General features: G+C 44.5%; 1 protein-coding gene and 1 pseudogene across 4 annotated transcripts in view; one reads left to right on the top strand and one right to left on the bottom strand.

Annotated features, from left to right (window-relative positions):
- Spast (spastin) overlaps positions 1 to 19034 on the bottom strand; it is a 50944-nt gene extending 31910 nt beyond the window's left edge. Inside the window, exons 1-4 of one of the 4 annotated variants that reach the window (XM_032908925.1) lie at positions 18352 to 19034; positions 6908 to 6994; positions 3464 to 3547; positions 44 to 139 (exon numbers count right to left, since the gene is read on the bottom strand). In XM_032908925.1, the coding sequence (XP_032764816.1) occupies positions 44 to 139; positions 3464 to 3547; positions 6908 to 6994; positions 18352 to 18760 (676 nt within the window). In that variant the 5' untranslated portion in view covers positions 18761 to 19034. The remainder of the gene's footprint in view (positions 1 to 43; positions 140 to 3463; positions 3548 to 6907; positions 6995 to 18351) is intronic. The other 3 variants (XM_032908926.1, XM_032908927.1, XM_032908928.1) reach the window with 3 other exon arrangements.
- A 2312-nt stretch (positions 19035 to 21346) lies between these two features.
- LOC116905651 lies at positions 21347 to 21992 on the top strand (annotated as a pseudogene).
- The last annotated feature ends 4874 nt before the right edge of the window (positions 21993 to 26866 follow it).

Consider the following 26866-nt stretch of genomic DNA (forward strand, 5'->3'; position numbering starts at 1 on the left):
ATAAGCAGCAAGCTTTAGTTTATGTTAGCTGGCCTAGACCTACCTGACTGGAGATGTCCATTGCGGCATGTCAGGTTAGTGCTTTCATTATAGACGTCCGTTTGTGACTTGGAAAATTGCAAAACTGGTTGCAGCTTCTCTATGCAACAGAGGGGGTTAAAAAAGAACAAAATAAACAAAAAAGAAAAATAAACAAATAAAATGTGTGTAGAAAATGGAAAATTATTAGTGCGTTACAAAGGTGTCAAACTGGTTTATGCAGATATATGAAATAGTCTCTAAAATATGCAATTAGTAGGCACTCATGAAAAGTTACGGAAGGTAAATGTGAGCTGCTGCGACGAGAACAGACCTTACGTACGCTGGCAGCCCAAGGCAGTTACTTACCACTGTTCTCAGCAGGAAGTGATGGCTGCTTATCAGGAAAACATTGTGACATGCAGGTAACAAGTGACTATGGTTTTGTTGTTGTTTGCTTGTTATTGTTGTTTTGAGACAGGGTCTATGTAGCCCTGGCTGTCCTGGAACTCACACTGTAGTCTAGGCTGGCCTCTCATCCAGCAATCTGAAAGCCTCTGCCTCTTGTGCTGGGAGTGAAGCCAACATGTCCAGCTTATACCTATTGTTCTTGCTCTCTACCAACAAATTAAATATGACTGGCAACTTAGAGCCAAACTGTATTTGATGATGATGATGATGATGATGATGATTACTATTATTAGCCTTGGCTGTCCTAAAACTTATTATGTAGACCAGGTTGGCCCTGAACTCAAGAGATCCACTGGGATCTGCTGACATTAAAGGCCCGCACTACAGTGCCCAGTACAATGTAATTTTTAAATGACTGCACACTATAAAGAGCTTATTGCAAAAGCTTTACAGAGGAAGTACAGTATTGGTTCTACTTTACAGGGGCAGTACAATATAAGATGAAAAATAATTTTTAAGAGGAAATCAGGGGTTGGGGATTTAGCTCAGTGGTAGAGCGCTTGCCTAGCAGGCACAAGGCCCTGGGTTTGGTCCCCCGCTCCGAAAAAAAAAAAAAAAAAAGGAAAAAAAAAAAAAAGAAATCAAACTTAAAAATGGCATACAAAACAAGGTTACATTTGGCTATATTACCATAAGTCAAGCAAAAAATAAATGCCACAGGGCAAGGAGACCAGCATGGTGAACTATCTGTTTGGCATACTACTGTTTGTGAACACACACACACACACACACACACACACACACACACACACACACACACACACACACACACACACAGTTGTCACCTCTTAACAAACCCAGAGACAATGCTGTTACAGCTGCCTCTTGGGAGGAGAAATGGGTCACTTGGGCACAGTATGGGAGAGATGGTAACTATACTCTAAAATTCTGTGTCATGCGCTTTTAAGATGTAGCTAATCAATGAAAAGACATGTTTCAAACCTACACAGCCCTTCACAAATGGAGTCTCAGCCTGCTTCCCAGAGTAGAAAGAGCTGATGCTTCGCTTCCAGCAGCAGGGCTGCAGCCCTCCCCACCCCGCCCCAGAGAACCCACATGCAGGGTGCCAGACACGTTCCTAAGGTGATTTACATGACCCATGTAATCTATCTCACCCAAATAAGGAATCACCTTTTTCCAAAAAAGCTTCGCTGATGTAAGCTTGTTTTCTTCTGTACTAGTAAGCCAATGAATCCATGTATAAATGCAGCACAGGGGATAAATATATGTAGCTTAGTGTGAAATACACTCTTGATGTATGCAAGGCTCTGGTTTAATTATCAGCACCCAACAAGGAAACAAAACAAAGAAAAGAGAACATACACATGAACTTTTAGACTTACATTCCTAAAGTCAGACAGGTAGGCACCATGCTTGGTTTACGGCGCAGTATCACATGCCTCTGGGACAGGTTAAATAGCACCACTCTTTGTACACAAAGCACAAAGCAGTGTGCAGCTTTTGTATCCTAGAAGTGGCTGACACAATATACCTCGGATCCTTTCTATTTACTTCAGTTAACTGGAGGTAGGTCATCTGATTTTTCTCAATGATAATGCTCTTTAAATCAAAAATACTGAGATACAACTTAACTTGTGTTGGTAAAAGCATAAGTTAGGAAAATCCTAGTTAAGTATCTTCTTTATTAACCCAGGAATTAGAACGTTAGCTTTCTGATGACTGGGAATAGAATAGGTGTATAGATAGAATTCACAATTTACCTGTGTCAATACACATGCATACACAAACAAACCGAACACACACACCACTGACACTGTGGCCTTGCTTCAGTTAATCTCTATTAACAAAGCATTAACTGAGACTGTGGCTTGGCGGTAGAGGACCTGACTGGTGTGTACAAGGCCCTGGGCTCTGTCCCTGCTACAACAACCGAGACACACTCATGCTTCTTTTTAAATGACGAAGGTACTACAGGCTAATGCAGCTTCCCTCACAGCTAATTCCCAATGAATCACCTCACCAGAATAATAATAATCTTACCATACATTTCTACTTTAAAACCCTTTAGCTGGGCATGGTGGTACACTCCTTTAATCATTTAGCTGGGCATGGTGGTACACTCCTTTAACCCTTTAGCTGGGCATGGTGGTACACTCCTTTAATCATTCCATCTGGAAGGCAGGGGAGGCAGATCTCTGTGAGTTCCAGACTAGTCTGGTCTACATAGTGAGTTCAGTGAGACCCTGTATCAAATGATGATGGTGGTGGTGGTGGTGGTGGTGGTGGTGGTGGTGGTGGTGGTGGTGGTGGTGGTGCTACAAATATTGTTACTAGATCATAAACCTGGACACTGGTCATTTTTTGTACCTATTTTGGTTGATATTAAAAATAAATACCACTGGGCATGATGGTACAAAATTTCAGCATTCAGGAAGCATAGGCAAAAGGATCTCTGTGAGTCTGAGGTCAGCTTTGTCTAAATATCGAGTTCCAGGACAGACAAGATCATGTAAAGGGATCCTGTCTCAATAAAATTACTGATATTTTCAGTGATGATCATATTTCATGATTTTACTTTAAAAGAGTCTGTATCTTTGAGAAAAACATTATGAAATACTTTCAAATGGAATAAAATATATCAAGAATTTCTTGTATAATAATATGAAAGGGAGAGATAGGTATAGCCCAATGGTGATGCAATACACCTTTAATCCCAGCACTCTGGAGGCAGAGGCAGGTGAATCTCTGAGTTCAGGGCTGCCTGGTCTACAAAGCGAGTTCCAGGACAGCCGGGCTACACAGAGAAACCCTGTCTTGAAAACAAACAGAACTGAACTACTGATGTGCTCTTCCTACAAACAAAGACCCCCATGTGTGAGCTGGAGACTGAGCACGGGGCCCGGCACACGCCGTGCAAGTGCTGCACCACTGACCGTGGGTGTGTCAGCCCTAATGTAAGGTTCACTGAGCATTTCAAGTGCTTCATCGAGATTTAGAATACATTAGTTAATACCTAGGAGTTGTAAACGGTCCTTAGCCATAACCAAATTCGTCATCATTTTGGCTTGAAGGCGTCTAGCTCTTTCGTACTGTTCACCTAGATGGAAAAAAGCAAAGGAAGAATTAGTTAAAGTATCCACATTCCCGACTAACAGTGTTTCAAGGGAAGAGTCACTCCAGAGAAGGGAAGAGTCCACCTTCATGCAGACTCAAAATCTTTCTTAAATTAAAGGTGGGCTAAATGTCTCACACTTTAATCCCAGGACTTGGAAGACAGAGTCAAGTTCAAAGTCAGTCAGGATATATGAGTTTCAGGCCACCCTGGACTACAGAGTAAGACCTTGTCTAAGACCTTGTCTCAAAAACGGAAGGAGATAGGGACTGCTTTTGCTAGGCAAGGTGAAGAACACCTGAAACTTACAACTCTGGAGGCTGAGGCAGAGAGACCGTGAATTCAAAGCCAGTCTGGAGTTTACAGTGTGAACCTGCCTTAAACATATATAATATAGACATGTTACTTCAAAAACTATCTGCATGGTTCCTCATGATGGCTTCAAATAGAATGCAGTATCATGGACTCCGTAAACATTTCATGGACCCCATGACGTTTCCCCTCATACCTCAGTCTTTGAACTGAGGAGAGTGAGAAGGCCCAGTGGGTAGAGCTGCTGGCTGTGCAAACATGACAACTGGAGTCCAAGTCCCCAGACCACTGTGGGACCTGAAAACTGACTCTGAAACCTGTCCTCTGACCTCCACCCTCACTCACACACCATACGCATACACAACAGACAGACAAAATGATCTGTCATCTGTGCCACCTTACGACCAGGCAGGCTGCAGTCATTTTGTCAGTGCATGAGCAAATCTGTCAGAAACAGTGATGCTGTGATGTCTACCAAAGACATATTCTATTCAGTGAAATCAGAACTTAAATCCTAAGTGGTGAGAAGAAAACACACTTTGAGGGGTTTTTTTCTTAGTAATAAAAGGCATGAGTCATTTCCTTCTAACAGTTCTTCGTGAAGTTCACAAAGTCCTACATATATACTCCTATTTTTAATTCATAAAGTCATGTTCATCAAAGCCCCAAAGACACAACCCCTCACAGTCTTAACTGACTTCTGCAATGCTTGAGTTTTTCCCAGAGCTTGGCCAAAGTTAAGCAATGCTCCACCAGTAAGGAAGACCCTGCTGTTTCTAGAAGAGACCTGCTGGGTGGTGGTGGTGGTGCACACCTTTCTTCCCAGCTCTCAGGAGGCAGAGGCAGCCAGAGAGATGTCTATGAGTTTGAGGGCAGTCTGGTTATACTGAATTCTAGGCCAGTCTATGCTACATAATGAGACCCTGTCTCAAACAACAACAGAACAACTGAAGAAATGTTAAAAATGGAGAGAGACGCTACTGCAATGCACACCTATAATCCCAGCACCTGAGAGGCAGGTGTTGAAGGTCAGCATCCAAAGGCCATGGAGAGTGACTGGTCTGTACCAGTGGCTGTATGGAGGTGCATCGTGGTGATGTTCACACTGAGGAAATCACCTAATGAGGTACTCATCAGAATGCATTCCTGCTGCTAGGCACAATGGTACTTTGATATTAAAGCTCACATAGTACACAACAGTCAAAACACTACTAAAAATTCAGCCTCCGGGGGCTGGAGAGATGGCTCAGAGGTTAAGAGCACTGGGTGTTCTTTCAGAGGACCCAAGTTCTATCCCCAGCACTCACACAGTGACTCATAACCGTCTGTAATTCCAGTTCCAGGGGATCTAAGGCCCTCCTCTGGCCTCTGCAGGTACCAGGCACAGACAGGGGCACACAAATATACATGCAGCCAAATAACTATACACACAAAATAAAAATATATCTTAAAAAAAGAAAAGAAAGAAAAAAGAGCCAAGAGTGGTGGCACAAGCCTTAATCCCAGAACTCAGATGGCAGAGGCAGGTACATCTCTGAGTTTGAGGCTAGCCTGGTCTACAGAGCTAGCTCTAGGAGAGGCAGGGCTCCATGGAGAAAAACCAACCAACCAAACAAACAAAAGACTAAAAGGAAAAGGAGGAGGAGGAAGAGGAGGATGGGGAGGGGGAGGGGCAGGGGGAGGAGGAGGAGGAAGAGGAGGAGGAGGAGGGAATAAAGAATTCAGCCTCTGACATCTAGTTGCTTCTGTTCAAATCCTAACTTTCTCACTGGCTAGCTGTGAAACCTTAGTTAAATTACATCTCTGTATGTCATGCTTCTCATTGGAAAATAAGGGCAGGGACAACAGCTACACAGCACAGAACTACAGTAAAAACCAGACGCTCTGTGTAGGGATTTGAAGAGATTGCTGGGAGACAGTAAGTATCCAGTGAATGCTAACTACACAGACATTAGACTCTAAGTTTATGTCTGTTTTGTTTCCGATTACAGGTCTCACTGTACAGCCCAGTCTGAATTTGAACTTGAGATCTTTTTGACTCACCACCCTACAAGTGCTGGCTTAGATCATAATTCAAATTTGATTTTAATGTAAACCAAACTTCTGTTTAAAAGAGTCAAGCATAAATCAAAACAAGACATTCCTGGTTTATTTTATTTTACTTTGTTTTTTTGAGACAGGGTTTCATTATATAGCCCAGACTGGCTTTAGACTCACAGAGATCCACCTGCCTCTGCCTCCCTAGTGCTCGGATTAAAGGCATGTGTCTTCTTTGTATGCTAACAAATACTAAAAACCATAGAACCCATACCAGGCTGGGGTGCAGCCAGAGTTGGGACACATTGTAGTGTGTGTAGTGTATGGTGCACCCGCACCAGCACCATAACAAGACACAATAGCTCAGGTACAAACACAGGGAAAACACATGTGACTGACTAACAACTATTCAGTAACTGATCACCAGCTGACCACTTATTGATACTTGCATAAGGATCACACAGTGTATTATTGCCTGCCTGGTATACAAAGTCATGTTTGAGACCTCACTGAATTTCACTTTTAGAATAGTCAATACCATATGTACACAAACATTAGCGATGACATTAAGATAAAATACATTCACTAAGGTGAATAGATCTAAAAGAGGGTAATTGTGTCAATTCGTGTACAGCCCCGCCCTTGTGCAAGTCTGCTTTCAGAACTCCCAGTTACCTGTGATCACGTACAGTCCAAATAAATAAATGGAGAATTGCAAAAATAAACAAGTTGTAACTGTTGAACTGTGTGCAGAATTAATAACACTTCACCGTTACCTGATCTATCCCACCCTCGTCATGAACACCCAAGCTGTCTGTGCTGCTGCCCTGTGGTCACTTAGCAGCCATCCTGGGTGTTAGTACAGTACTTAGGGCTTGGCAGTCCGTGCAGTTTACTCCACCGGGAGCCCTGGCAGGGTTCTCCAAGAAGTCGGGATTTGGAGGGAGGGACGACTGTAGAATTTGGGGTGCAATAAAAACTATACATATTACCTACCTTGGCCCGTAACTATAACCGCGATTCCTTTCTCTAGTTCTTCGATGCCTTTCTTATACCATTCCACAGCTTGTTCCTTCTGTCCTGCTTTAAAAATAAAAACCATTATTTGTATATGTCATGAGCATGACAATGTCATATCCACTGCCCCGGGTATCACACTGAGGGATGACACAGGAAGCGGCTGTGATAAGTAAGTCTGAGAAGCATCATCTATCACAAGACTTCTATCTTAATATGTATGTCTCTTCAACAGGGAGACTATATTCCCAATGTTTCTCACAATGTTAGGTTCTTCAAATTACACTTCTTACTGACAGTGTGTGTGAGAGTGGAAGCACACTTGCCACACCATGCACATGAGAATCCCGACAATCCCACGGCTAGTGGGTTCCTTCCTCAGATAGTCCTGGGGGTTGAATGCAAATCACCAGGTTTGACATTTAAGCCCGTTTACCACTGAACCATCTCTCTGGCCCAAAATGTTAAGATGTTTTATTTGATGACAGGATTTCTCTGTGTAGCCCTGGTTGCCCTGAAACTCAATCTGTACACCAGGCTGGCCTCAAACTCAGAGATCCTCTAGCCTCTGCCTCCTGAGCACTGGGATTAAAGACATGCACCATCATGTCTGACATTTTCAAACACAAAATAGAATGAAATCTTTGTATAAATACAATATACAACTAAGAAATATATTTTAGTATTTCCTACCCCTGATAACCCACCCCTGCTTGCCTTTTTAAGAAAGGTTCTATACAGCACTCACTGTGCAAGTCATGTTAGCCTTGAACTCACAGAGAAGTAGCTTCTGCCTCCTAGAAATGGGATTAAAGATGTGGGCCACCATCCAGCCTCCCTTCCCTTGTTATCCCCAGATCAGTCGGCTGCACACGTCTCACCATATCATAGTTTTCATCTGCCCAGTAAAGAGGAAGTATTTAAGAAGCAGTTGATAATGGCACATGAAGATATTATTAAAAGCTTGTCATAAATCAAGCAGGACACGGTGGCAAGAAGTTCACATGCTCAAGGTCTTCGTCAGCTACAGAGCAAGTCTGAGGCTAGCCTAGGCTACAGGAGCCTTCCTCAGTTTTATTGTAAACCAACTGAAACTTTGGATGTTCGTCTTCCTGTGTTCTTCTTTCTTTGAAATGAAGTCTTATGTAACCAAGCTGGTCTTAACATACATCTATAGCTGAGTGACCTTGAAATGCTGACCCTCTGAGTACCAGCATTACAAGCTAGGACTTCCCAGGCACCACTATGCCTGGCTTCACTGCCCCATTTTCAATAAGAAAATACCTGCTCACATGCATTTGGAACAAAAAGGGAACAGTGCAATGACATTTACATTCTGAGTGAGGAGAGTGTCACTAGCCATGTCTGACTTTGAATACGGAGTGGGTAAATCCTGGCAAACAGAGGGAGTTGGCTCCTTTGCAGTGACCCTTCTCACTCTCATGGGCTCTCCCTCCCAAGCCGCCACTGACTACCATGATCTCAGTACGAATCTTCCTAGTACAGACATTGCTAGATACTCACCAATACTTGTAATGTTTTGTTTTGTTTTCTTTTGTTTTGAGACAGCATCTCTCTGTGTAGTCCTGGTTGTTCCAGAACTCGGACACAGCTGCCTCTGCCTCTAGAGTGCTGGATTAACAAGTGTGTGCCACCACCCTACCTGTCATTTGTGTGTGTGCGTGTCTGCATGGCACATGCCCTTGCCCGTGCATATGGAGATGGAGGCTGATTCCCACCACCTTCTTCTATGGCTCTCCACTTACATGTTATGTTACCACAGGGACTGAGGCATGGGTGCACGTGCCACAGCATCTGTGGAGGTCACAGGGCAACGTGGTGCAGTCCTCTAACCACGATCTTCACATGGATTTAGGGACTCAAACAGGACGCCAGGCTTGGGCAACGAGAGCTTTCACCTGTCAGGCTGACTCACCAGGTCTTCTTGCTTTTTGAGAAAGCGGCTTTCATTTAACCTGGTAGGAATGCCTGGCCACAGAGTGCCCGGGAGCCACTGTCTCTGAGCACTCCAGCACTGCGGTAACCAAGCACTGCGGTAACCAAGCACACGGGGCCAGAGACCTGAAGTCAGGACCTCACGCTGTGCAGCAGGCATCCACCCTGGGAGGCTTTAGTACTGCTAGTCCACGTGTGAGAGTGTATTAATGTGGGGATTTAGCTATTTTCTATAGTAAAAGGTACTGAAGGGCTGGTGAGACAGATCAGAAGGGAAAAGTGCCCACTGCTAAGGCTGACAACTTGAGTTTGATACCCAGAACTTATATGGTAGAAGGAAAAAACAACACTAACAAAATGAATAAATAAAATGTTTTGTTTAAGTATTTTTAAATTGTTTAAACAGGTATTAAATGGCTGAAATGTTCGGTGGTGGAATATTGCCTTGTTAGAGTAAGGACCTAGCTTTCATCCCCAGCACTGCACAAAAAAAAAAAAAAAAAAAAAAAAAAAAAAAAAAAAAGATCTAGAGCTGGAGCATTGACCCAAGGGTTAAGAGCACTTGTTCTGGGCTGCAGAGATGGCTCAGTGGTTATGAGCACTGATTACTCTTCCAGAGGTCCTGAGTTCAATTCCCAGCAACCACATGGTGGCTCACAACCATCTGTAATGAGATCCAATGCCCTCTTCTGGTGTGTCTGAAGTCAGCGACAGTGTACTCACATACATAAAATAAATAAATAAATCTTAAAAAAAGGCACTTGTTCTTGCAGAGGGACCAGAGCTGGATTCCCAGAACCTCCGCATGGTATTAACTACAGTCCAGATGTGATGCCCTCTTAGAATCTCTTGTGTACTAGGCTCAAATGTGGTACAAATTTACATACAAGCAAAACACTCATATACATAAAATAAGAAAAATGCTTTTAAAATACTAAAAATTAAGGGCTGGGCTGGAGTTCAGTGGCAAAACACTTGCTTAACATGTCCAATCCCTGAGTTCAATCCCCAGCTCTCTCAAAAATACATCAAACATGGTCCTAGTTCTTTTTTTTTCAAACAGTGCTGCAATGAACATTCTACCCCTCACAGCCGTCTGCAGGCTCTCTAGCATATGCACTGAACAACTAAACCAGCGAGCCATCAGGTCTTCTCTCCCCTCATGGGCAAATGCTTAACAGAGCTGTCTGACCTACACCTGTTCTCTTTATGATTTACACCTTTTCTTCTTTACCTGTTGTGCATGGATGTCCCCCTGTAACACTGCCCCTCTGGCGGTCAGAGAACAGCTGGCAGGTGGCCATCCTCTTCCCATGTAGGTTCTGGACAGCCCAGCTCATTGAGCTTGCTGGCAGGCACCTTTACCTACTAAACCAGTGCTCCTCAATCTGTGGGGTACAGCTATCAGAAAATACACATTTCCAGTGTCTTAGAAACTGAGCCATGACTCGGTATCAAAATTACAGTTATGAAGTAAACAAAAATAAATTTATGGTTGGGGATTCCTAGGACCATGAGGAAAATGTGTTTTCTGATGGTTGCAACCCACAGGTTGAGAACCACTGCAGTAAACTATCTCGCTAGGCCCTTTTCCTTTATTTTTTAATTTTTACTACTTTACAGTGTCTGTGTGAGTATGTGCATGTGAGTGCAGGGGCCTGCAGGTCAGAGATATCAGTTGCCCTGGAGCTAGAGTTACCTAACATGGCTGCTGGCAATCGAACTCGGGTCCTTCTGAAGAGCGTAGTATGTACTCTTAACTGTGGAGCATCTCTCCAGTCCTGTCCTTTTCTTTGTGGTACTGGACTTAAACCCAGGGCCTTGGGTTCATGCTAGGCAAGCATATGTCCAAATCCAAACTATGCTCTCTTTTGTCTTCTTATGGTTTAAAGATTTGTATTTTACTGGTTACTATTATTAGTGTGTGTGTGTGTGTGTGTGTGTGTGTGTGTGTGTGTGTGTGATGTGAGTGCCACAGTGCATACTTGGAGGTCAGAGAACAACTTTAGGAAGCTGGCTACGTCCTTCAATGTTGAGTCCTGAGGATTAAATTCCAGGCCTGAGTAGTGGGTGCTTTTTGCCTGCTGAGCCGTCTCACTGGTGCACCAATCTACACTCTTAATGCTGACGGGAGAGCTCTCATTGGCAACATTCTTTAGTTTTAAGATTATGGACTGGGGCTGGAGAGATGGCTCAGCAGTTAGGACCACTTACTTGCTTTTGAAGAGAACCTACATGTAGCTCACAACCACCCTTAACTCCAATCCCAGGTCTGATGTCCTCTTTCTGATGTGCTCAGGCAGAAGGCATAAACACAGTATACACATAAAACAATCATACATATAAAAGAAAGAAATCTAAAATAAGTAAACAGACAGACACACATTTATTTAACTTGGTCTCTGCATTTGCACACTTGTGCTAGTGTAACTCAGGAGACTTCTCTTCCTATGTGGGTCCTGAAGACTGAACAGGTTTGGCAGCAAAGGCCTTAACTGCTGAGCCGTCTCGCTGGCCACTGACATCAGCATCTGCTTGTCGGTTACACTGTCTTGGACTTTATTTTAAAAGTAATTGTAAATGATAAAATTTATTTTATGGGGTTGGGGATTTAGCTCAGTGGTAGAGTGCTTGCCTACCAAGCGCAAGGCCCTGGGTTCGGTCCCCAGCTCCGAAAAAAAGAAAAGAAAAAAAAAATTTATTTTATGTGTACATATGTCCAGTGGGGGCAAAGTGCACATACTGTGGGGGCACCACACAAGTGTGCAGGTCACAGGCTGACCCTGTGGAGTGATTCCCTCCTTCCACCTTTATGTGGGTTATGTGAGTTCCAGGACAAACCCAGGCCGTCAGCTTTGGGGGGGAAAAAAAAAGTCTTTTAGCCAAGAGTCACCTTGCCAGGCCTTCATGAGGGTGTAAAACTCAAGAGCATTTAAGCAAAGCTCTTTGAGAACTTGGAGTTAAGAGACTTTGCATTGGATCTTAGGTAAAAAGTCAAGAGGCGATTAGAGATTTCTAAGAAAACATAAAAAGCAAAAGCCATAGAACTGTGGGTAACCTAAGCTTCAGTAAACTCAAACCTCTGCCCTCCAATGCCAGTGTTCTGGGGTGTTTGTTTGTTTGTTTGTTTTGTTTTTCAAGAACAGAGCTTCTCTGTGTAGCCCTGGCTGTCCTGGAACTTGCTCTGTAGACCAGGCTGGCCTTGAAATCAGAGAGACCAACTTGCCTCTGCCTCCCAAGTGCTGGGATTAAAAGTGTGCAGTACCACTGCTCAGGTTAATGTCAATGCTCTAACAATGAAAACACACCAAACAAGCTTTTAAAAAATTCAAAAACACAATGTTTAATAAAGTATATACAGCCAGAACACCCAAAGGACTCTTAAAAAGCAATGGTAAAAATGACCAAACAACATAGGATATAGTCTGGTGGTCAGACATGTACCTAGCATGTACAGTGTCCTAAGTTCAATCTCAAATTCCAAAGTGGGTAAAATCAAACAGCCTGTGCTGCCTCAGAGATGGGAATGGCAAAGCAGCACATGAGAAGACATCCGGTACCCCCACTTGTCAGAAAAGGCAAATAAAGCCCTGGCTTCCAGACACAGCACAGCTCTATGGGTCAGATCCTCAGAGACAGGGGCAACAGGGTCACAAGTTCAAGGTCTCATTGCAGAGTGATTTCAAGGACAACCTGGGGCACATTCTGAGACCTTGTCTCAGAAACTAAAGTGAGGGTCAGCATGATGACTCAGTGTGTAAAGGCACTTTCTACCAAGGCTGACTGCCCAAGTTCCATCCCTGGGACCCACAGGATGGACCCAGGGAACGGACTCCTGCAAGCTGACTTCCACAGGCTGACACTGTGGCAAGCGTGGGTGCTCCAAGCCACTCTCCTGCCGCCCCCCCCAACACACCCAGAAAATATTTTCTCCTTTTTTAAGTAAAATGAGGTCTAGAGCTGCAGCTCGGTGATGGAATGGTTATAAGCCAGTAAGTACAAAGCCCTAGGGTTCAATCCCTATCCCCAAATAAAGAATCCAATGAAATGCCCCTACGTATCTAAATTTAAGACAGAAAAACCAAACCAATCGTGGTGATCGGGAGAATGGCCCTCACAGGCTCAAAGATTTGAATCTTATTCACCAGGGAGTGGAATGATTTGAAAGAATTAGGATTAGGAGGTGTGGCATTGTTGGAGTAGATGTGACCTTATTGGAGGAAGTGTGTCACAGGGGTGTGCTTTGAGACTTCAAATGACCACACCAGCACCCCTGTCTGTCTCTGTCTGTGAATCAGGACGTAGCTCTCAGCTACTACTCCAGCACCGTGAATACCTCCATGCTCCCAACGTGCCCCCACCATGACTAAGTCTGTAATTAAACGCTTTCTTTTATAAGAGTTGCCTTGGTCCTGGTGTCTCTTCACAGCAATAGAACAGTGACTAAGAAGCCAACTAAACAAACAAACAAAACCACCCAAACCATCAGATACAAAAGGCAATGGACCAAAATGTCATGTTTGTTGGCCCTAACACAAACTAGTACCATTAACTGAGTAACGAGTCAGGTTCTCTCCTATGCAATTAGCCTATTTGTTACATGATCCAGTATTCCTTCATCTACATATCTGACCAGGGATAGCAGAACCATCCAAGATCCACATTAACCACATACACTGTGATTAAAAACGAAACAAAACATGGGGATGGAGAGATGGCTCAGTAGTTAAGAGCACAGGCTGCTCTTCACAGCCTGGTTCATTCCCAGCACCCACATGGTGGCTCATAAGCTTCTCTAAGTCCTAACCCAAGACAATCAGATTCCCTCTTCTGACCTCTGTTGGTATCAGGCATATAGTGGAGTACACACATACCTGGGGGCAAAACATCCATACATATAAAATAATTTTTAAAAATTGTCTTAAACTGGGTGGTGGTGCTACATGCCTTTCATCCCAGAACTAGGGAGGCAGAGGCAGGGGATCTCTTGAATTTAAGGCCAGCCTGGTCTACAGAGTGAGTGTGAGTTCCAGGATAGACAAGGGAACAAAAAAAAAAAAAAAAAAAGAATACAAAGAAAAAGAAAAAGAAAAAGAAACAGATAAAAGAAAGAATGAATAAATAGTTTTAAGTTGGGCAGTGGGGCGCATGCCTTAAATCCCAGGACTCAGAAGGCAGAGGCAGGTGGGTCTCTGTGTTCGAGGCCGATTGGGAGTGAACTCTAGGACAGCTAAGGCTACACAGAGAACCCTGTACCGAAAAACAATCAAAAATACCAAACCAAACAAACAAAACATAAAACTAGAAAAGGAAAAAAAGTTTTGGTATTTTTTTCTTGTTTTTGTTTTTCAAGACCAATTTCTCTGTGTAGTCCTAGGTGTTCCTGGAACTAACTCTGTAGACCAGGCTAACCTCAAACCCTAGATCCACCTGCCTCTGCCTCCCAAGTCCAGATGCTGGGATTTAAGGCAAGCGCCACTATCACCCATTTAAAAGTTTTAAAACAAAACACAAGACAAACAAGACCTAAAGTTTCCAACAGTGGTTGTCTTTTTACCTTTTTTGCAAATAAGACTAAACACTGAGCAGTTAGTGAGAAGGCAATGCCTGTGAAGAACCTCTAATGTTCTTGCACTATTTTTCCCATACTCTAATTGGGAGGCCTTTGCCGCAGGGTCCCATCACGAAGCCCTGTGCGGCTTACCAACTCCCCACACGGACCATGCTGGCCTTTAACTTGTGGTGATCCTCATGTTTTGCCTATAATCAAGGAGAATTTCAAAAAGAATCCCTTTTTTCTTTCAGTTTTTGAAATAGGGGTTTATAGAGCTTTCTATGCAGTTCAAGCTGGCCTCTAGCTTCATTGATCATCCTGCCCCAGCTTCCTAAGTGCTGGGCACTGGTGTGAGCCACCAGGGTCAGCTAAAGCAGAGTCAGCGAGCAGAAGGAAAGTAAATATGAAGATAATCCTTTCCACATGGTAGAGTACACTTCTCAGGAATCAAAGTCACCACTGACGTCTTTCCAGTCTCAGTCTATAAAGACAGATGTGGACAGGCTCTGTGTGTTTCAAACAATGTATAATGTTTATAAAAAATTATAATATAATTATAATTATATAAAATTAGAAAAAGATCACTGCTTGGGGCTGGAGAGATGGCTCAGTGGTTAAGAGCACTGACTGCTCTTCCTGAGGTCCTGAGTTCAAAACCCAGCAACCACATGGTGGTTCACAGCCATCTGTAATGGGATCCAATGCCCTCTTCTGGTGTGTCTGAAGACAGCTACAGTATACTCATACAGAATAAATAAATCTTTATAAATAAATAAGTAAAATTGTGGAAAAATTGAACTGGTGAGGACTGTTTTATTTAGATACTTCTGTTCTTGTTCCCAGATTCCTCAGCCTACAACATCCTGAAAAACTGGTTCACTTTCTTTCACACAGCACACTGCAGCCCTTACTGTTAGGTACTACCTACCTGAGAAATCGAACCACGCCCTCTGAACCTCCCTCCGCCTTTGTATTATCTAGGAGAACTCACACTTGTCTACTGATAGAAATCACACAAAACGTGCTAGGTCATGTTCTATTTAATCCAAAGTGCCCATGATTACAACTCCCTTCCTAAGTATTTGGACTGCTCTTTTCCGGTATTAAAAAGAGAGCAACACCATCAGGCAGTGGTGGTGTACAACTTTAATCCCGGCACTCAGGAGGCAGAGGCAGGAAGATCTCTGAGTTGGAGGCCAGCATGGTCTATAGAGCAAGTTCCAGGACAACCAAGGTTACACAAAAAAACCCTGTCCCCAAGAAAACGAAAACAAAGGGGGGGGGAGACATTGATCGATATGAAATTATATATGCACATAACAATGAATAAAAAAAAGAGGGCATGAGTTTGACAGAGAGCAAGGAGGGCTATATGGGAGAGTTTGAGGGAGGAAAGGAAAGGGAGAAATGGTGTGATTATAATCTCAAATAAATAAAGCCAAAGAACAATCCTATATAAGTTTTTGCCACCCAACTCTGTCCTTCCTTCTGCTACTTTGAGCCCACTCTTTAATTTGATTCTTCATGTATAAATGGTTGTCACAAGATTATCACTCTTTCAAAGAAGTTCAACCATTAAAATGCCTACAAAATTCAAAGCCGGAGATGGCTCAGTAAAGGATTGCTGGCTGCTCTTGCAGAGAATCTGCCTGGGCTCAGTACTGAACTCACATGGTGCCTTACAAATGTGACTCCAGTCCTAGGGATCCTCCACCTGACCTCCATGGGCACTGCATACATTCAGTGAGTGCCATTTCTAATGGATGGTAACGTAAGACATGACGACCCTGCTGACAGTACCAGAGTCAGGAGCCTCTGAAGACTGCATAGTCAATTCGGTCTATCTGCTCCCATATTTGTAGGCAGTGGAAAGAAAGTTAAATTCTCTTGGAAATAAGCTCTGAGTTGTCAAGTATAGCCAAAAGGCTGACGGACTTCAAATGTGAACTCTTTTTCAATTATGGAACTAAAGCTTGGCTACAAAATTTTCTAATATGCTAAGGGGAAAAATTAGGCTAGAAGGGAACCAAGAAAATACAGATCGAGTTTACTTTTTTTTTTTTTTTATTGGAAATAAGGTCTTGGTGTGTAGCCTACAATAGCAGTCTTCATTTTACCAAGTGCTAAGATTACAGCCTTGTGCCACTACCTGCCCCCACCCCATTCCCACCCCCAGCTTTGTTTCTTTTTTTCACTTTTTGTAGTTTTTCAAGACAGGGTTTCTCTGGGTAGCCCTGGCTGTCCTGGAACTCACTCTGTAGGCCAGGCTGCCTCAAACTCACAGAGATCCACCTGCCTCTGCCCACTGAGTGCTGGGGTCAAAGGCAGAGGCCGCCACCACCAGCTCTCGCTTTTTTTCTTTTTAGTGGGAAACAGATGTGATAATTTTTTTTTTATTTTTTTAGGATGTGATAATTTTTAAAAGTTTTGTTTGTTGGCTTTGTTTCCAAGACACTAGGAAGTAAATCCAAGCTCTGAAGCATACTGACACAAGCATTCTATTATTGAACTACATCCTCAAACCCCTAAGTAATCTACTGTCATATTATGTATGGAAGGAGAAATGCCTTCCTCACCACCACCACCCACCCAAGTGATCACTGGATGTTCCTTCAGAAGCAATGAAGAAGCGAGCAAAGAACAAAAAGCTTGCTCTCACAGACACAAAATGTTCTTCTCCCGTGTCTGCTACTGTTTTGAACTCAATCCCCACTCTGTCTTTGGACCCCTAAATCATGGCTAGCTGCCTCTTTCACTGTATTCCTCTGTTTATCCTGAGGCCCTGCAATAGAAATGTTTAATACAGGACCAGGACACTAGCACGGTCTCTGGTGTTGAGAGTGGAAACAACACTGCAAAAGAACTAGATTGTTCAGTTTCCACAGCGGACCTGTTGACCAGCAGAGGCCCTAACCCTAACAGAGCCAGGTTAGGGTTAGGGCATCTGGACTTCTTTGGAGAATACTGTAGGTGACAGTAAGACTTTCTAACCCCACTTAACATTTTCCACACAAGTTTAAAATTAACGATTAGCGCAGATTTGTGGCACCTGCTTCCACCTTGTGAATGAATAGTAACTTGACCTGTAAAAGGCCTGTACCCTCACCTCAGTATTATTGTGAGGATCAAAGACACATGCAAAGTGAATTGCACAATGCCTGCTACACAGAAAGGCTAAAAGATGTTGCTTGAAGGAAACCTGAAGTACGTAGTATTCCTGTCTTCACAGCGAGGCAGTGTCTTTGTTTTAGGTTTCATGGTATAAGATATATGCATGTCTACCCAACGCGTTCATTTAACATTTTTAAATTAAAATCTAGAAACTTGAGAGTGCCTTGGAATAAAAATTTAATAGAAACCAAAGCGGTTGAAATATAACTCAGTAAAAATAATCTTCAAGACTCATTATATTGATAAAAATAATTCATGAAACTTCAGGATACGGCAAATCCGTCTCTAATTATAAGCAGCCAACCCTTTCAAATCCAAGACAACACTTTTCCTCTTTTTTCTCTCCAAACACTACAGAACAACTCTTTTCATTAAGTTTATTCACAGCTTTTTCAATACCAAAACCTTTCGGAAGCCAGGCTTAGAGAAAGCAACACTGTTTACAGTGTTAAAAAGAATCCCGTGTAGTCACTCTAGGCCAACTGTCACTGTCACCAGCACGCCTGGATGTCTCACGGGGACTTGGGTAAATGCACAAGTGTGGGGGTGCTGAAACAAAGTAGAGCTAGGGCGTCCTGAAAGGGAGGAGGATCAACTAACTAGGCGTCGCACAACAGGGTCTGGCCTTTGGGGGAATCGGACTCCCGGGGCAGATCAACTCCGGGGGTGCAGGAAAGGGACGCAGGTGGCACCCACCCTCCCAGGGCCGCCCGCCGCTGCCTCCCTCCAGCCCCTCCAGTACCTTTCTCTTCCTCGTCGATGCGCAGGGCAATGGAGATGTACTCAAAGGCCTGCTTGTGGAAGACGCGGACGCTCTCGGCCTCGCCACCCGGTCCGGGCGCTGGAGCCGAGGGCGAGGCGGGCGCCGGCGCGGTCCCGGAGCTCCTCTTGGCGGCCATGAGGGCGCGGGAGAAGCGCTGGCAGAGCCACACGAAGAGGAGCCCCAGGTGGCAGGCCAGCAGGCGCAGCAGGGCGAAGCCGACGACCAGCGGATACGAGAAGTAATACAGGTTCCGCTTATGCGGCGAGCCGGGCGCAGGGGCCGGGCCGGCGGCAGGGGCGGGGACCGCGGCGGGGGGCGGAGGCCTGGCGGGCGCCGGGCTCGCGCCGCCTGAGCCTTTCTTCTTCCGTCGTCCGGCCGGAGAACTCATTCACAGCTCCCTGCCGCCGCCGCCGCCATAACCCGCTTCCCGCAGACCGACGGCGACCAAGCGGCGGCGGCGGCCACTGCGGCGGCGGGGGCCACGGAGCCGCTCGCGCGCCCGCGGAACCCGGGAGCCCGGCACCTGCACGCGCCGCTCGCCGGCCCCGCCCCTTTCTCCTCCGCTGGCCAGGAGCACAACCCCGTCTCCTCCTCCTGCAGCGGCCGGTGGTTCCTACCCCTCCTTCCCCTCTGTCCTCTGGCCCACTGGCACCTCTCAGAGGCGGCCGTGCACGCGCACGTCCTCGGTGTCTGGCCCTGGTGCGCGCGCGCACGCCGCCGTCTTTGTTGACCTGGGAGCTTGTGCGCATGTGCGGCATCCCCCCCTCTACGCCCCTGCTTTGCCCCTTTCTCTGCGAACTACAGTTCTGTAGGCGCGGTTCGGCTTTCCCTGGTCCCAGGGGTTCATCGCTCAAACAGATTTTTTTCGGCTCTTGAAGAATCAGACTAGGGAGCTTTGATAGTATCTTTATGAATGGGGGTTAAGGAGTGAGTGGCTTTACTAGTCCTATGGTCTGCTGTCTCGCAGTGCGGTTGTTTGTCTTTGTGTGAGACTAGGTGTCTTCTCCATGCTGGCCTCTAACTCCTGTAGCTGAGGAAGGAGGCATTCAACTCCTGATCCTTCTGCCTCGGTCTCCCCAAAACTAGGATTACAGGTGTGCATCATTATTCCTATTGTCTTATATATCTTTATTTTCTGCTAGGTGAGCAAATAGGTCTTTTGCAAAGGATGACCGATCTGAGTTCGTATCAGAGGCAGTGTGTAGCAATTTGGGTATATTATCTGAGAAGGAAACGTAATTGCAGAGACAAACTTCAGGACATCGTAAACGGAAAAGCTTATTACCACGAGGGCCACGAACCTTGCTTTCCACTAACCTATTACATGTTTTGTTATCTCAGGATTAATTATGTGAATCTGGTCATCCTTTGGTTTTACACCCATACTATGCGTGAGCACGTGGATGTGAGTGTATGTCTTCACTGTTTATTTCTTTGGTAGCCTACCTATCTAATCTATATCTCCCGTGTTATAATGATCAGCAGTTGCTCCACAGATCCCGGATCACACAAGAAGAAACAAACCGTAGACCAGTCGGACTCCTGCGAACTGGCATCTTGAAATAGAAGTTAGTTGAAATCAAAATCCAAGAGCCAGTCAGTGCCATCGAAACCAGATCTTTTGGGTTCCTAGACTATATAGCCTATCCAATTAACTATAAAGTCTTTTCTCTTTCTCTGTCCCATTTCCTTCTTCCCCCAACACTTCCCTCTGTCTTTAAAAACAAACAAACAAAAACAACCCCCCCCCCACATTTCGGTTAGCCACAATTGTTTCTTGTTGCCTAAATGAGTGAGTGGTAACACAAAGTCTCTATTGTTTCCAGTGTGAGGCATACAGATCCCCTGTGAGAGCATTGGAGAATCCCAGCATTCTGCTGAAACTTTATTCCCTACCAATATAAATATCACAGGTTGCCGCAAAAATTACCTCCATTGTTTCCCACTGCTGCCTGCCATTTTTCACATTCTGAAATGCTTTCTCTTTCAAATTTGTATTCCTTTCCATCTCCTTTATCCAGCAAGCCCTGATTCTCTTTTGAACCATATAGTAGTGGTTGTGTGAAATCAATCTTATCTCATGTGTATGAAGTAAATAAAAAGATGTATACATAAATATATATGTATACATAGTTAAATAAAAATAAGGTGTAAGATATGTTTTATGCATGTCAATTAAATAAAAATAAGATGTGCAAGCCTGTATGTACCATTTGAGGAGTGTACTAGCTGGTTTTGTGTGTCAACCTGACACAAGCTGGAGTTATCACAGAGAAAGGAGCCTCCCTTGAGGAAATGCCGCCGTGAGACCCAGCTGTAAGGCATTTTTTCAATTAGTGATCAAAGTGGGTGGGGGAAGGGCATTGTGGGTAGTCTTGTGCCTGGGCTGATAGTCCTGGGTTCTATAAGAGAGCAAGCTGAGGAAGCCAGGGGAAGCAAGCCAGTAAGTAACATCCCTCCATGGCCTCTGCATCAGCTCCTGCTTCCTGGCCTGTGTGAGTTCCAGTCCTGACTTCCTTTGGTGATGAATGTGGAAGGGTAAGCTGAACAAGCCCTCTGCTCCCCAAGTTGCTTCTTGGTCATAATGTTAGTGCAGGGATAGAAACCCCGACTAAGACAAGGAAATAGCAAATTGTCTTTAACTGTAGAGGCAGTTATCCTGAATGGTGTATTATTAATCCTTCCTGTGTGTTTTCAGTCTTTTAATAAAACATTTTTTTGATGACAAAAGCCTTCGTGAAAAGCGGCACTTCCTTTTTTTTTTTTAAGGTTTATTTATTATATACATTGTAGCTGTCTTCAGACACACCAGAAGAGGGCATCAGATCTTATTGTAGATGGTTGTAAGCCACCATGTGGCTGCTGGGATTTGAACTCAGGACCTTTGGAAGAGCAGTCGGTGCTCTTAACCACTGAGCCATCTCTCCAGCCCGGCACTTCCTTTTTGAGTGGTGGTGAACGACCACACCGTGCCATGAAGGCATCGGACACGCTTCGGGGGTACAAGGTGGTGGGGTGCTGCTTGCCAACCCCAAAATGCCACATGCTGCCACTGTGCCGAATGCGAATCTTTGCACCCGACCATGTGGTGGCTAAGTTCCGCTTCTGGTCCGTACTTTGTGTCGCAGCTGAAGAAGATAAAGAAGTCATAACGGGGAGATTGTGTACTGAGGGCAGGTGTTTGAGGACTCACCCCTGCATGTGAAGAACTTCGGCTTCCGGCTGCGATGTGACTCCCACAGTGGCACTCACAACAGGTACTGAGACCTGACCACCCCTGGCGCGGTCACACAGTGCTACCTCGACATGGGTGCGGAACACAGTGCCTGAGAGCACTCCATCCAGATCATGAAGGTGGAAGAGACTGCAGCTGCCAAGTGCCGCGGGCGAGCCAGCTGTCAAGCAGTTCCACGATCCCAAGATCAAATTCCCATTGCGCCTCCGTGTGTTGGGAGCGCCAGCACAAAACACGCTTCACCACCAAGAGGCCCAACACCTTCTTCTAGACAGAGACCCACTGAATAAAAGCTCCAGACCTTTTTTCTTTGCTTTATTTATTTGTTTTGTGGCAGAGACTATGTAGCTCTGGCTGGCTGAGTTGACAGAGATCCTCCTGCCTCTGCCTCTCAAGTGCTTGGATTAAAGGTGTACGCCACTATTCCGGCCAAAATTAAGCTTTTCTAAACAGTCTGTTCTGTATTTCACCTGGTTTGCCTTGACTCTAGACAATGTTATTCTTCCTTAATGGTTTTTCTCCCCATTCTTTAAGTGGTTGATATTGGCTTCTAGACCTATTTCAACTGGTGGTACCGGTTGTAGTACATTTATTTTCTCTCATTGCTACTGTGTTACACTAATTTATGAAGTTTATTTTGCCATGCAACTGATAATAGTTTGATGCAAGGTTTTTGTCCCTTAAGTCACTTTTCTTCCCTTGGTGCAGGAGAGCTAACCCAGGACCTCCCAATACTAAGAAAGTCTTCTACCACTGAGCTACACCCTCACCCCAGCTCTAATGTGGCTTAACAGTAGTTCAAAGCCATCTTTGTCTGCATGGTAAACTCCATGAACTATAGGAGACACTGCCTCTGAGAGAGAAAAGGGGGAGGGGGCACTGACTTGGCACATGGAGTAAAGATGTTTGCCCCACAAGTTCCATGACCCAAGTTTGATCTCCAAAAGTTGTCCTTTGACCTCCGTGTACACTCCCCAGCTCCTGTTACACATGTTCACACAAAACAAAGCAAAAACAAAAATCACTTTCAGGGATCTTGACGGAGTGACTCAGCGGTAGATGGTGCCAACTCCCCCCCGGAACTGAGGACCGAACCCAGGGCCTTGCGCTTCCTAGGCAAGCGCTCTACCACTGAGCTAAATCCCCAAGCCCCGGTCATTTTCTTTTACTTGGTATGCCCCCTCTCCTTCTCCTCACTACCAAAATCTCTCAAGATTTTTCTGACATTATCTTCTTGATAAGTAGCTGTCTTAACCCTTCAAGCAAATATGTCTTTGTAGTTCTCAGACATATATATATATATATATACATATATATATATATATTCTATGGCTCTTTATGCTGTGTTGTCCTGTGTTATATTACACATATAACTTACTTAAATAACTGTGATGGTTGGCATATGCTTGGCCCAAGGAGTGGCACTATTAGAAGGTGTGGCCTTGTTGGAGGAAGTGTGTCACTGTAGGGGTGGGCTTGGAGACCCTACACCTAGCTGCCTGGGAATGCCCAGTCTGTTCCTGGCTTCCTTCAGGTGAAGATGTAGAACTCAGCTCCTCCTGCACCATGCCTGCCTGGATGCTGCGATGCTGCCATGTGCCTGCCTTGATAATGAACTGAACCTCTGAACCTGTAAGCCAGTCCCAATTAAATGTTGTCCTTTATAAAAGTTACATTGGTCATGGTGTCTGTTCACAGCAATAAGACCCTAACTAAGACAATAACTTACTTAAAAAGTCTGAATAAGGGCAGGAGAGATGGCTCAGAGGTTGAGAGCACTGACTGCTCCCAGAGGTCCTGAGTTCAATTCCCAGCAACCACATGGTGGCTCACAACCATCTGTAATGGGATCAGATGCCCCCTGATTTACTTTACATATATGTAAAGTAAATAAATGTATTTTTTTTAAAAGTCTGAATAACCAGAAAAACAATCCACTCATGATGACTATATTAGGGTTTTGTTTTGTTTCTTTTTAGGGGAGGGGGAGAATATCCCATTAAAATATAGTCATTTCTTTTCTCATAATTCTGTGAGTCAGCAGTTTGGGATTGGTTTAGTTAGGTGGTTCCTCTAAAGGTCTTACTTTGGGTAAATTATGTACATGCAGTCGGGACTGAATGGTTTGGGTGGCCTAGACAACCTCAGTCAAGAGTTTGGTTGTAACTACTGGAGGAGACATGCTTCTAGCAAGATAATTTAGACTCCTGGGCCAGCAGAATGGCTCAGCGAGTATGGATGCTTGTCACAGTGCCCGATGACCTGAGTTTGATCCCTGAGAACCATATGGTAGAAGGAGAGGACCGGCCAAGTCCTGCAAGTTGTCCTCTGATTGTCGTAAGAGCACAGTGGCACAAGTGCCTACAGACATAGACAACACACACAAGCAATGAATGGAGAAAAACCTTTAAATACCTTTCTATGCCATACGGCTTCCAAGAGTGCATAGATAATAAATTGCAAAAATAAAAATTATTGTCAAAGCAAGTTGAAGGCAAAGTCGAAGGAAAGTGTATAGGGAGGGATTACTGTGGCAATTTTTGGAATTAATTCAGCATAAAGATTCTGTGTAGAATTTTTTTTGAACTTTGATTCAAATAGGAACTCAATTGTTATAAAAAAAAAAAAAAAGCCATTTCCCAGGTGATAGGTTATTTCTCTGCTGATGAAGTGAGCCAATTCAAACCAGATTAGATTAGATTAAAGGCAGGTTTATTGGGAAACTGCTCTTGGTGAGTTCACGGGCCCCAAGGATTGAGACAAGGGAAGTCTCGGGGAACAGGGGGTGATGGGGAGCGCAAAATATCTGGATTATATAAGGAGGAGCCTCTGGGGGAAGGGCAGCCCAGCCCCCATGCTGGAAAGCTCAAGGTTGGGAGAACTTGGAGGCCAGGTCTGCTTTGATAAGTAAAATATATACCTATGCCCCTCAGTCCCTGGTCCCACACACCAGGTATTTCCTCTGAATCATAATAACCTTAATCTGGGGGACTAGTTTGGTGGCAGGAGCAGGCAGCTCTCTGAGTTTGAAGCCAGCCTCATCTCCACAGTAGTTCTATGACAAGGCTACCTAGAACCTATCTCACAAAGATAGGGATGTTGGAGGCTGGGAGGCTGGAGGGCTGGCTTAGCGGTTGAGCATTTGAGGGCACTTGCTGCTCTTGACTAACCCCCATATTTGGTTCCTAGCACCACATTTCCCAGCTCACAAGTGCCCTTCAGTCCAGTTCCAGAGGATCTAACGTTTTCCTTTGGTCTCTTTGGGCACCTATAATAAACATTTTTCTTCAATCCACTTACATTTTACAATATATGAATTGTGCGATGTACGTGTATGCATGTATGTGTGCATGTATGTAAGTATGTGTGAATGATTAGCCCTGGGGAAGGAATGAGCCGCCTCCTTTTGTTGTTTTGTTGAGACAAGGTCTCTCAACACAGCACTAGCTATTCTGGAGCTCACTCTGTGGACCGGGCTGTCCTTGAATTCAATAGCTCCTCCTGTCTCTGAGTACTGGGATTTGCCCAGTGTGAGCTTTCATTTTTGACTTGTTTGCCAAGTCTCTGCTACTCTTTTTGTTATTTGACATGCGTGAATATCTGTATACCATGTGTGTGAAAGGCTGTCAAAGGCCAGAAGAGAACATCAAATCCCCTGGAACTGGAGTTACAACCTGCGGTGAGCTACCATGTGGGTGCTAGGAACTGAGAACTCAGGTCCACTCAAGTGCAGCCAATGAGTGCTCTCATCCACTGAGCCATCTCTCCAGCCCCCTATTTAGTTGTTTGTTTGCTTTTTATTTTGAGGTGGAGGGGCTTTTTGTTGTTGTTGTTGTTTTAGCAAGGCCTCACGGCATAGTCCATCCTAACTTCAAACTCATGGCAATCCTCCTGCCTCACCCTTCGGAGTGATGAGATTATAGGTGTGAGCCACCATTCCTCATGTGCTTCGTGTGAATTTACATGGCAGAATACAGTTTTGGTGTAGGTAGAAAACTTGCCTGGCATTCATGGAACCCTGCTAACAGCCCCAAGCATTGACTAAAATGGGTATGGTGCCATATGCCTAAATTCCAGAACCAGGGGGGGTGGAGGCAGAAGGATCAGAGGTTCAAGGTCATTCTTAGCTATATCGAAAGATTAGTGCCAACCTGGGCTATGCCAAACCCCATCTCAAAGATTCAAAAAATAAATAAGTAAAAATGGGATTGAGAATCAACGGGACTGGCATTGCTCTTAAATTCTACCATTTATTAGTTGTATGGAATAAGATATGGAGTGAGCTCTTAATCAGTTAAGTCCTCTGTAAAATGGGTATAATAATTACTCAATTAAAAAATTAAAGAATACACATAGAACGGTGAGCATGCTCTTTGTGATCTAACAAAGTGAAGCATTTTCCCCTTTACCTACAGCGACTGTCCAGATTTCTAACTCTGTCCTCCTTCTTTTTAGTAATCTCAATTCACACCTTTTGTCCCTTGGAACTATACTCACTTCGTGCATGAACATATTCCTAAACTTTTCTGGAGAAAAACAGTTCCACCGCATTCCCCTAATCGTGCTGTCAAAACTCTGAACTTTTGAGGTCTGGGCTTGTTTCTGGATATTTGGACGGCCTTTTTGGAGTTCGGGGAATTTCCAATGAGAGTTTTCTTTGGCCTTAACACTTACAGTCTGTCCTGAACGGAAGATCTAAAAACCTTCTTAGCCAGTGTGACAGTCTCCCAGTTCTTAGGTTATAAGAACTTTCGGGACATGTAATCTCAAACTGAATCTGTAACAGTTTCCCCAGGACAAAAAAAGAAGAGGCTGAGAAAAGGCAGGTAAGGGAGCCTGGCACCAGTCACCTTGTCCCTCTAACCTTGCTCTGTTAGAGTCCCTGCCGGCAGGCGGGTTGTTGGTTGGTTGGTTTAAGGTCGTTTGCTTTTTCCCTCAGCTCTATGTACCTAGGAAGTCCATCAACCTTTAACTTTAGGGTATTTGAAGAAAAGGCTGATGGTGGCTGTTAAGGATCTCTTTTCAACTAAAATAGAAGTAAAATAAAGTGGTTTACTTAGAGCCACAGCGGGAGAAGACTGGTTTTTGGAAGAAGATGGGTCGGTGAGATGGTTCTGTGTTAAGAGCACCGGAGCCTCTTGCAGAGGACCTGGGTTAAATTCCTTGCACCAATATGATGACTGACATCTGTCTATAATTCCAGCTTCAGGGTATTCAACACTTTCTGACCTCCTCAGTTATCAGACATGCAGAGTGCAC

Source organism: Rattus rattus, chromosome 7 (genome assembly GCF_011064425.1).
Source record: "Rattus rattus isolate New Zealand chromosome 7, Rrattus_CSIRO_v1, whole genome shotgun sequence".
NCBI lineage: Eukaryota > Metazoa > Chordata > Mammalia > Rodentia > Muridae > Rattus > Rattus rattus.